The sequence below is a fragment of the Acomys russatus genome, chromosome 14, assembly GCF_903995435.1.
Source record: "Acomys russatus chromosome 14, mAcoRus1.1, whole genome shotgun sequence".
Taxonomy (NCBI): Eukaryota; Metazoa; Chordata; class Mammalia; order Rodentia; family Muridae; genus Acomys; species Acomys russatus.
Genome location: NC_067150.1, coordinates 48,100,165 through 48,111,910, shown reverse-complemented (window position 1 = coordinate 48,111,910; position 11,746 = coordinate 48,100,165). Strand labels below are relative to the sequence as shown.

At 51.1% G+C, this 11,746-nt stretch overlaps 1 protein-coding gene across 1 annotated transcript in view; it reads right to left on the bottom strand.

The window, feature by feature from the left end:
• Window positions 1–6,979: 6,979 nt before the first annotated feature.
• Window positions 6,980–11,746, bottom strand: part of Cspg4 (chondroitin sulfate proteoglycan 4) — a 36,511-nt gene continuing 31,744 nt past the window's right edge. The window contains exons 9-10 of the mRNA XM_051156510.1: window positions 9,211–9,394; window positions 6,980–8,899 (exon numbers count right to left, since the gene is read on the bottom strand). Of these exons, the coding sequence (XP_051012467.1) occupies window positions 7,062–8,899; window positions 9,211–9,394 (2,022 nt within the window). The 3' untranslated portion in view covers window positions 6,980–7,061. The remainder of the gene's footprint in view (window positions 8,900–9,210; window positions 9,395–11,746) is intronic.

The window sequence follows — 11,746 nt, the reverse complement described above, 5'->3', positions numbered from 1 at the left end:
ATGGAGCCTAATCAATACCCCATGGGGTTGTGGGGGAGTCAGAGGAACCAAAGTCACTCCCAAAGTGGGAGCACAGGGCATATTGGAGGCAAGGCCTTTTGGCTTGAGGGTATCTCTGTGGAAAAGGAAGTGCTATATTGTAGCAATAGCTGTTTACTGCAAACTAGGATGTGCCCAGCACTGGGCATACCAGTGAGTGGGCGCAGACTGGACTCTGCTTTGATGAGATGTGCAGAACCAAACAATGTTTACTACAAGGTGAGAAGTGTTGGGCCTTTGCCTAAGCTAGACACTCAGCAATCCAGAGGAGAGGGAATCACAAAGGACAAGTCTCTTTCTGCATGAGGACATCACACAGTCACCTGGCCTGATATTCCTTCCCTAGCCAAAAAGGACAGTGACACAGCCCCAGTTGCACTGTCTGGGTTTTGTTGCTTTTGAGATGGTATCTACCTGGGCAGCCCAGGCTAGCCTGGAATTTGAGATCCTCCTTCCTTATAATCCAAGTGCTGGGATTACAGCATGTACCGTAATTCATTATGGCTACTGACTGTGTGTGGGTGGAGAAGTCAGGGTGGTCCATCTTCTCCTTCCTGATAAATTTTATCCTCTACCTCTGCTGGCAACTGCTGTTCTTCCAGGCAGAAGTCTTTACCGATGAGCACAGACTGGTGACTTTGTCCAGACATCTCTGTCCTTTTCACTGTTGGGCGAGGCTAACCCAGTGGCCGAAGGCAGTGTGTTTGGAGCTGCTTCACTAGCCAAGGACAGGCCTTTGGGATGCAAGGGTAGGAATGGTCTGTTTCCTGCAGGCCCTCCACCAGACCAGACTTGGTTGCCCGTGATTTCAACTCCATTTCCTTCTCTGGATCTTGGTGGAGTGCCCTGTGCTTAGAACACATTTCCAAACCCTACCCTAAGGCGGAGCATGTAGGAGAGTTTATAAATGTGCAAGGAAGGATAGATGGCATCAAGAAGTAAAAGTCGAAACTCACCAGGTGGTGGTGGCGCACGCCTTTAATCCCAGCACTCGGGAGGCAGAGACAGGCGGATTGCTGTGAGTTCGAGGCCAGCCTGGTCTACAAAGTGAGTCCAGGACAGCCAAGGCTACACAGAGAACCCCTGTTTCAATAAATAAATAAATAAATAAATAAATAAATAAATAAATGTCGAAACTCTTGGACAGGGTTGCACAGTCTGACTCTTTCCAGCCCAGCTATTGACTGTGTGACTGTGACCTGCCTTGTTCCAGCCCCTCAGTATAATGAGTTAGCTTCAGGTTGAGGAGCTGTCTTCAATCTGCCATAAACTTTACTGTGCTGTGTGCTTTCCAGTTGCCTGTAACCTGGTTAAACTCTCAGCTGTCTGAGGAAAGGCCTGGGACTCTCCCTTTCCTTTTTGCAGTGTTAGAGATTGGACCTAGAGCTTTATACACCTGCTTAGGCGAGTGCGCTGCCATTGAGCAGCAGCCCAACGTAGTTCTTCATTTCTTTTATTTTTCTTTTCTTTGCTTTTTGAGACAGGGTTTCTCTGTGTAGCCTTGGCTGTCCTGGACTCGCTTTGTAGACCAGGCTGGCCTCGAACTCACAGCAATCCACCTGCCTCTGCCTCCTGAGTGCTGGGATTAAAAGTGTGCACCACCACTCCCGGTCCTGTCCTTTCTAACAAGCTCACAAGTCATGCTGCTAGTCCACAGAGCATTTTGAGCAGCAAAGAGGACCACCCATTTCATCTGAGCCATCAGGACCCAGAACTGGGGTCCCATGAATCCTCTGTAAGCCAGCTCTGAAAGTACATCAGAAAGTCATCTTAGGATGAACTTCATTCTCTGGCTAGCAGTGCTCAGGTCTGAGGGACAGAACTCCAGCCGCAGCCTCGCTCCTGTTTATGTAGAAAAGCCCTTTCTTGGTTACTGCTTGATTTAGCCAAGGGTTGTTCCACATCTGAAATGGAAAGGAACTCAGTTCAACCCACTCATTATCTTGGTGGCCACAGGAGGCCCTCCGAGGAGGTGACACCCTTTAGAAGGACAGCAGCCATCAGTTAAAGGCTATGATTCATTGCACTGAGGATAGAAACCTGCCCGGCTCCTGTGGTTGGTTGCCTGCTGTCGGTCAGTGGAAAATGCCCAGTGACGTCAGGAGAGAAGGGAGCAGACAGAGTCAGCTAGTCCTCCTATCCCGGACTTCTAATTGGCCAGCTCCACTGGCTTGAGGCACACATCGCCCTGTGGTTGGTTAGTTACTTGTTGGAATGTCTGGGGCTCTTCAGGAAGGGCTAAGCGGGTTTCTGTTTGCACCTACCACAGCAATTTTGGCTCCATGTGCCAAGACCTGAGTAATCTTCGGGGTAATTGCAAAGTGCATAGGATAGAACGCTTACTGTGAGGGGTTCCAGGGCAAGATGGACATCAGGCCAGTCTTACCTACTTGCCAGGACTACTCCTCGGTATGGACAGGAAAGTGGTCCAACTAAAGAGCCTCAAGGTCTGCTGAGGGACATCACTCCTTTAAGATCTGTATCTTCTGGGAACCGAGGAAGATGCCAGCAGCCTTAGCAGTTTCTTTTGGTCAGAGGAGCTTAGATTGGAGTTGGAGGAATCACTTCTCTGGCTTCCTATTGGAAGGTGAGTGTTCTAACTTAGTGAACTGCACAATAGCCATAGCAATCACTTAAAGGGCCAGCCTTTAAAGGGCTCCCCCCCCGCCCCCAGTTTTTCAAGATAGGGTTTCTCTTGTAGTCCTGGCTGTCCTGGATTCACTTTGTAGACCAGAGTGGCCTCAAACTCACAGAGATCCACCTGTCTCTGCCTCCTGAGTGCTGGGATTAAAAGTATGCGCCCCCATGCCTGGCTCAAAGACTGAACTATAACACCAAAAGGCAAGGTTTCCAAGCTAAGGACTCAGAGATCTGGGTATCTGGGTCCTTGTGGAAAGCCTTCCAAACACCCATGGGCTCTTTTCCCTTTTCCATTTCTCCTCCCTCCTTAATGTTTTTTGTTTGTTTGGTTGTTTGTTTTTGAGACAGGGTGTCTCTGTGTAGCCTTGGCTGTTCTGAAAGTCTGTAGACCAGGCTGACCTCGAAATCAGAGATTCCACCCTTCTGCCTCTGTGTCTTGAGTGCTGGGATCAAAGGCGAGCATCACCACACCCCGCTCCGGCTTTCTTTTTTCAATGATGTTGGTTTAGTTCCTTTAATGGGCAGGGTGTCCTGACCTCTTTGCTCCTAGGTCTTTGGGAGGGCCACAGGCAAAGGACACATGTTTCCAAGGTTTGTGTGCATTCTTCATGGGTTGTATACCATGTAGACAGGACCTTGTGTCCAGTGTTATGAGCAAACCCACGTTCACATGTATAACCATGTGCATTTGTATGTGTGTGTGTGCAAAAGAGAGGGTTACATTTTCAATATCTTACACATGGTCCTCAGGTCAGTTCTTACCTATCTCCAGAGCTTAGGAAAAACAAGCTCCTTAGGAAAGGAGAAGATGGTGTAGTTGGTCCTCTGCCCCTAGTTTTGCTAAAGATTGAATTTGGGGCCTTATGCTAGGCAAAAGTTTTTTGTTGTTGTTCTTGTTTGTTCGGTTGTGGGTTTTTGTTTGTTTGTTTCTGAGACGGGGTTTCTCTGGGTAGCCTTGGCTGTCCTAGACTCACTTTGTAGACTAGGCTGGCCTTGAACTCACAACAATCCGCCTGCCTCTGCCTCCCGAGTGCTGGGATTAAAAATGTGGGCCACCACAGCCCAGCTAAGGTTTTTTTTTTTTTTTTTTTTTATGATTTAATTTTTTTTTTTAAGTTATAGATGTTTTGCCTGCATGTATGTTTGTGTGTCATGTGTTGTGCCTAGTACCCAGAAAAGCCAGAGGAGGGTGTTGGATTCCCCGTGTGGGTGCTGGGAATCAAACCACAGAGAAATCTTTCCAGATCTGCATTCTACCAATGAGCTAAATCCCCAGCGTTGGTGAGTTATTTAGTAGAGGGGATGGAACCCTGCTCTTAAGTTTCAGGAGTATATTTGAAACGATCAAACACACATACACACACACACATACTGTGAGGTTCTCAGCTTGGTTGGGTAGGGAAAGACCCTCTCAGGTCGGAGCAGGGTTGCAGGCACAAGGCTTGGGCAACCAGCTCACCACCTAGCCCAGGCTCAGAGAAACAGAGCTGTGTCAGCCTGTGCCAGTGCCTGGGGGCAGGGCAGAGCAGGCTGTGTGAACAGAGGGTGTTGTCAGTCCTCTAGGGGAAACAGGAGATCAGGGCAGATCCTGCCTGGCAGGTCTGTCACCTACATCTCCGCTTACACTTTCAAGGAAGCTGGTGACTCTGGGTGGAGACTGGCCCCAGATATCAAGGCCCTGAGGCTCCAGCCTTAACTTCCTGGGAGTGGCAACACAGAACTGCGTGTTGTATGGGGGACCTTCTTGGCTTGGTCTTCCTAACCTGGGTACCAGAGACATTAAGTTTACAAAAGGAAAATAGTGTTGGGAGCTTCACATCACAGCACTCAGGGAGGCAGAGGCAGGAGGGTCACTGTGAGTTCAAGGCCAGCCTGGTCTACAAAGCAAGTCCAGGACAGGCAAGGCTACACAGAGAAAGCCTATCTCAAAAAAACAAACAAACAAGAAGAGTCTTTCTGGGGACCAGAGTTAACTCCAAGGTTACATTCCCCCAATGCCCTCCATCTCTACTCTCTTTCAAGGGGCAGTGATTTTCTGTGCAACCCCTGAAGCCTTGTTGGGTCTTGTCCACCATTAATTTGCTGTGTGACTGTAGTTGACTCACATACCCCCCCTGATTGTGTCTCTCTGACCATCCTGTTCCTCTACAGACCTTTTGTCAGTGACACATTTTAGCTTCCAAGTTTATGCCTGAACCATCTGAGAGGCTCTTGGGGGCCAGACGTTAAAAGGAGCATCATGTCTGCACTTGGGAGGTAGAGGCAGGCAGATGGTTGTGAGTTCAAGGCCAGCCTGGTCTACAGAGAGAGATCTAGGACAGCCAGGGCTATTACACAGAGAAACCCTGTCTTGAAAAACAAAAACAAAGGGGGGTGGGTGCATCATGTCATGAGGCAGGGTAGTATGGGGGGCAGGATTGTGAGAAGGGAGGCTCCTCTCCTGGCTCAAATGTTACAGATGTTGGGACAAATAAAGAGGTTGTCCTGGTCCCCAGAGGCTGATTTCTGCTCTTTACCTCTAGTAGCATGCCTGATTTTTTTCTTTCTTTTCTTCTTCTTTTTCTTTCTTTCTTTTTTTTTTTTTTTTTTTTTTTTTTTTCTTTTTTTTTTTAGACAGGGTTTCTCTGTGTGGCTCTGGCTGTCCCAGACTCCCTTTGTCTCAAGTGCTGGTATTACAGGCATGTGCTGGCGCCCAGCATAGTCTGCCCATTCTTAGGCCCCAAGGAATCCTAAATTTCCCCCACAGCTCAGATACCTTTTACTTCCCTCTCTTGTTCTTGCTCTGACAGACTCTCAGGTAGCCCAGGTTGGCCTTGACTTTTCTATGTGGCCAAGAATGACTTTGAATTCATTCACCTGCTCCTGCCTCCCAAGTGCTGGGATTACAGGCAAGTGACACCAATTCAGCTTTATGTTTCTTTCCTAATGACGTCAATCCATTCTCAGGGCTGGATGATCTCCTGGGCCAGAATTTGTTTTCATTGCCCCTGATCTTGCGTCATCTTCTTTTAGGACGGGCCAGAGGATCCTGTCTACCGTGTAACTCATATAGCGGCCTTTCTTTTGGAGACGCGATATCTCAGGACCCATTGCTAGTGGAATGACATGACCTGAGGTGTATGGCTTTTCTGTGTCTGCATTGCTTCCTTCCTCTCCTTCAGAGAAGTACCTTGGTCCTCCTAGTGAAGGATGGAGATAGTAAAAGGTTCCACGCAAACGCCTGCATAGCCAAATCTTTCTGTTATACACTGTGTCCCAAGCTGTGGCATCCCCACCCCATTTCCTTCACTTTTGCTGTTGCAACCATAAGGAAAAGGAGGCAGGGGAGAGATAAAGCTGTGGAGGCCAAAACCCAGGCTAAGAAGTCTAGGGCTGGAGCACTTATTTTTATTTTTTATTTCCCTGAAGTTCCCTGTAGAGTAAGGGCTTTGGTCCCATCTCAACAAACAGCTCATCTGCCTGTACAGGTGAGGGTAGAGGACTTTAGGGAAGGCCCCAGGAGGTGGAAATTCAAGAGCTTGGCCAGATCTGTCCATCCCCTCGCCCATGAAGCTAGGCCACATGGCCTGCCCCAGGGGAGTGAGGCTGCCATGGATAAGAGCCCAGTGTACAGTCAAACAAACACTGCACAGCTGTCCCAAGCCTCTGAAGCACCATTCATCAAGGCTTCATGGAGTTAAATGCCCCAGTTTGCCTGCTCCCTAGTCTTGGGGAGAGCACAGCCACCACAGTGGCCTTCAATGCCCCCAGTCCAAGCATTGGAGGCTGCTCACCAGTGCTTCAGTGCTTTACCCCAGGGCTCTGTGGGTGAAAAGGCATCAGACTCTTTCTCCATCCCATGTACTCCAGGGCTTCAGCAGGCCTGGCTAGCCCAGCACCATGTTAAAATAGCTTCCTTGGCTTAAATTAGCCAGCCCCCAGCGCAACCCACCCATTTTGCACCGTGAATATATTAAATCTATTGGCTAAAGTTCTTCCCCGATTCAGGAAAGTACCAGAGTGGGAGAGTCTGTTCTTCAGAGACAGCAAAATGGTCAGAGCTGGGGTAGGAAACCCAGGATGTGCTCTTCTTCTGGCCGGGAAGCCTGGGTCATCACAGACCCAGGACCCAGAGTTGTGACCCATCCAGGATGTCACCTCCCGCTTTGGCCCCTGCCAGGTCTAAGTGAGCTGAGGGAGGTCCCAGCTCTCGATCCCATCTGCTCCAGGGTCTCTAGACTGTCTCTCAGCCCACTCCATCCCTGACATCTCAAGGTCTTTTTCTTTTTCTTTTTTCTTTTCTTTTTTTTTTGGGGGGGGGGGCTCTGGAGATCCTCAGGCCAGACCAGGGTACAGAAGCAGTGGGCCTGGAGGGTGGGCAGCTTCTTGGTTCATGCTAGGTCTCACACCCAGTACTGGCCATTCCTGAGGGCAGGATTGGGTGTCCGGCAAAACTGAAGCAGCTCTGGGTCAGGCTGGCCTCCTGGTGGGGGTCCCTGGCCAGGCACAGTTGTGAGTGGAATGGCCTGGCCTGGCTCTACCTTCCGAAAGGTCTCTGTATCCCCAGCAAGGCCGTTGCGGGGTTTGGCTGTCAACACCTGGACGTCGTGCTTGCCTGTCTTGTTGCGTTTGCGGAGGTAGAAGAGCAAAGGCATGATGAGGGCCAGGAGCAGGAGGACCAGGCACACCGGGATAATGACGCTGAACATGTTGGCCTCTAGGAAGCCCAGGAAACCACTCCTGGCCACAGTGGGCATGGGACTGGATGCTGCTTGGCCTGGCTGGCCAGTAGGGGTGCTTCTCCCCACTTTCTCTCTTTCTGTCCGAGCAGCCTCAGGGACGCCGAGCAGGGCCACACTGTAGGACTTGGCTGCATGGTAAGGCTCAGTGGCAAAGTCCAGCAAAGCCACAGCAGGTGGGACACCCTTTGCCCACAACTCCAGACTGAGACTGTCACTTGCTGGGCCAGTGGACCTACCCTCTGGCTTGCCAACCTCTAGCCCCAGCCTTCCCTCGTCCAGGTCCTGCTGAGTGAAATGTTCCACAAGTCGGTTGCTCCTGGGTTCTACTCGGGCTTGGGACACACGGACCACGCGGCCATATCGGGGTCCTGCCAGGAGCCGGAAGTGGGGCATACTGCCTGTGAGGTTGGCCAGCTCACTGGCATTTAGTACAGTGGAGTCAAGGCGCAGGGTGGTACCCTGAGGCCAGGGCTCACCTGCCCACACACGCAACAGAGCCCGCACTGTGACATTTACAGTGGTTGATGCATTCACACCCCTGGCCAGAGCCAGGACTTTGAAATGATCCTGAGACGAGGAAAAGTTGGTGAAGGCAAAGACCACTTCCCCCTGGTCTACTTGCCGCTGGTTGAAGGCAGAAGCCAGCTTCCCACCCACTAGCAGCTGCCCATACAGGGGCCCCTGAGTGAGGCGGTATTCTACATCTGGCTCCTCACGATCTGAAATCACCTGGAGCTGCTGCCGGCTCAGTGAGGAGCGTCCTAAAGCCTGGGGTACCTCCAGCGGTGTGCGCAGCTGCACCTCAATGGCAGATGGCAAGACATCCACAGCCAGGGACATGGGGATTGGGGGGCTGGCTCCATCAGACATGCTCAATTGGAAGATGCCAGCTACACTGCTCCCATTTGCCACAAAGGCCAGGCGCCCTGCATCCACATCGGCCTGTGTGAAGTGAGTCACAGGCCCAGTGTTGTCCCCAGCCAGGCTCAGGAAGCCATTGTGGGGTGCCCTCTGTACTTCATACTCAATCTCCCCGGGAGCTGAGTCTGGGTCTACGACACTCAGCTGGGCTCGAGAGACAGTGGCTCGTGAGCCCCTGGTGACTCGGAGTGGAATGGAGGCCTGTGGCTGAGGGGCCCTCTCGTTCACATCCCGCACAGTGATGGCAAAGGCCTCAGAGGTTTGAGGTCCTGCCACAGAAGTACCCCCTAGTCCCTGGAGGTGGGCACGGAAGCGGAAGCCATCCTGCTGGGTGCCCCCACCACCATGGGCATACACCAGCTGTCCTGCAGCCAGCTCAGATTGCCGGAAGTAGGACCTCCTGGCATGAAGTGGTTCCTCGGACAGCAAGAGCTGGCCCCGGGTGGGGAACTGTGTGACCTCGAAGAGCACATCATGCTGCCGAGTGCGCTGAGATGCTGGAATGCTGGCTAGGAGGTTGGAGGCATCAAGGGCAGCCATGGTGATCTTGGCCCGCTGGCCCTCAGGGACCCAGAGACCTGGGAGTGGGGTGGGGTGAGACACAGACTATGAACGTCCAGTCCACTGGAATAAGAGCCCTGAATCCTCAGAAAGGAGACCTCAGGGCAAATCTGTGCCTCCCTTTTAGACCAGTAGATCCAGGATGGGGATCATGGGCCCAGGGAGACTGAGGGACTTTGCCTTCCTCCGATGTCAGCGTTCTCCACCCGCCTCCCCTATAACTTCCTAGGTCCTGAGACTAAGCCAGAAGCTGCTAGCCAGGCCTCTATCCCTCCACTGGGGGCATTTTTCTGCATCCCCAACCCTGCCACCTCACCATGCTATTCACCTTTGTTTCTCCAGAGGCGGCTGGGGCGCTGGGGACAGGCAGCATCGAAAGACACAATCACAGCAAGGGTGGCTGCCACATCCCTGGCAGGTGGTGATGACAGCAGGAGGCCAATGGTGTCGTGGGCTTCCCAGAAAGGCTCAGAGGACATCTCATGTTCATACAGAATATTCCCAGCATTCACCTGGCCGGGGGGAGGGGGGCGACATCATGGTTGGCTGTGACAGGTGGGCTCAGTCTGTGGTATTTGGAAGCACCCTGATCTCCCCTGTACCCAGTGCCCGGCCTTACTCTGCATTCTCCTGGCTGTACCTAGGTCTCTCTGTGTAGCCTGCCCTCTATCTCATTTGTTCAAGGGGTCACCATTGTTCATGTTCCCGATTAAACGTGGTCCTTCCTCCTTTGCAGTGGCCCCCATCCTCCTCGCTTCCCCCAGATGCCACTTCTAGTCTCCCTTCTGTGATGTCAGCTTTCCCCCAAATAGATTTTTCCCGCATGTAACCAAGTCAATTTTTTTTTCTTCTTAAAGAAAATCACTCTTGAATTTGCCTTCCTTCTTTTCTTCTTGAGAGAGGGTCTTCTGCATCCTAGTATGCCCTGGAACTTGCTAAAAATGCCAGTTTTATGTGGTGGTGATGATTGAAACCAGGACTTCACGCAGGCGAAGCAGACACTTCCACCTGAGCTACATCCCCGAACCTCAGTCCGTATTTTCTGCTGGCATTTGCCGCCTCCCTCTTTTCAGTGCAGCAAAATTCCCCAAGAATAGTCTCCACCGTCACCACACATGCTTAACCCACTCCACTCAGAATCTTGTTCCCATGACGTCATCAAACCCATTTTCACCAAGGGTGCTAGTAGGCCCTATGCATTAGATCCAGAGATTGGGGCTCACTGCTGAGCATCACTTGGCACTTCTGTTTTACTGAACGGCACAAGTACCGTTTTTACTGAAAGGAAAATCTGTGTCTCTCCCCAAATGGGAAAAACAAAGATAAGACATGAGGCTGTGTCTTGCTCAGAAGGTGGAGGAAACAGATTTCTTTACAGAAACAAAGACTATTGTTTGGTGTTCAGCATACACATGGCCCTAAAGAATAGGTGCTACTGTCATAGGGTCGATGTGACAGGGAGTTGGGGTCTCATGGGTAACAAGGGGATGTGATGCTCTGCTTTGGGTGTCCTCATATGCTCCCCCAGCATCCTGTGACATACTCTCCTGAAGTCTCAGGGCCTCAAATGGTCCTTATTGGAATTTCTAGCCCAGTTTACTGTCACTCGTATAGGAACCCTAGTCTCAGATTTCCACCTGTGCCTTTTGCTCCACACATATGGCTAATAGACATTTCAAGCTCTCAAGGCCCAGATGTGCCGAGCAGCCTCATCCCCCTGGGACCCCCATCTCCGTGGCAGCAGCTCTGATGTTGAGCGGCTCAGTGGAAAGCCCAGAGGCCTCCTTGGCTCCTCTCTTCCTCACCACCCAGGTCTTGCCTAAGTTACTGCAAGCTTTCTTTTGTGTTCCACCCCAGGCCTCTGCCCACTGCCTCTACTGTCCTAACACGGAGTGAACCTTTGAAAATGTATGGTTCCTGTGAGTTCGAGGCCAGCCTGGTCTACAAAGCGAGTCCATGATGGCCAAGGCTACACAGAGAAACCCTGTCTCGAAAAACCAAAAAAAAAAAAAAAAAAAAAAAAAAAAAAGAAAATGTATGGTTCATTCACTCTGTTTTTCTGGGGGAACAAGGGTCTCTCTATGTTGCCCAGGCTGGCCTTGACTTCCCAGGCTCAAGTGAATCTCTTGCCTCAGTCTCCCAAGTAGCTGGTATGTGCTGCTGTGCCAGACTCAGCATTTCAGCTAATGACTGCCCAGATGCTGCAATAGCTGACCACAACGGCTCCATTGTTACCCATGAGACCCCCAACTCCCTGTCACATCGACTCTAAGACAGTAGCACCTATTCTTTAGGGCCATGTGTATGCTGAACACCAAGCAATAGTTTCCTCCACCTTCTGAGCTAGACACAGCCTCGTGTCCCATCTTTGTTTTTCCCATTTGGGGGGAGACACAGATTTTCCTTTCAGTAAAAACAGTACTTGTGCAGTAGTAAAACAGAAACAGAGTGGGACCCATGTGAGCAGGCAGTCTTAGAGTCCCAGAGTACCACAGTAGGGTTGTGCTGTCTACCCTGGGAGCAGATCTGTGCTAAGAGGGGCTCCTCCTCAGTATGCTACAAGGAGGAACACAGGCCTTTGAAGAATCGCTGTGTCCGGTTTGTGTGACAACTAATGTTGAAATATTAGATGTAATTCCGGGTGTGGTGGTGCATGCCTGTAATCCCAGCACTCGGGAGGCAGAGGCAGGCTGATTGCTGTGAGTTCAAGGCCAGCCTAGTCTACACAGCGAGTCCAGGACAGCCAAGGCTACACACAGAAACCCTGTCTCGAAAAACAAAACAAAACAAAAATTATATGTAACGTGTGTTCAAAGGGGTCGGATGTTATCCTAAAGGATCCAAGATTGACGATTGTAACCTCT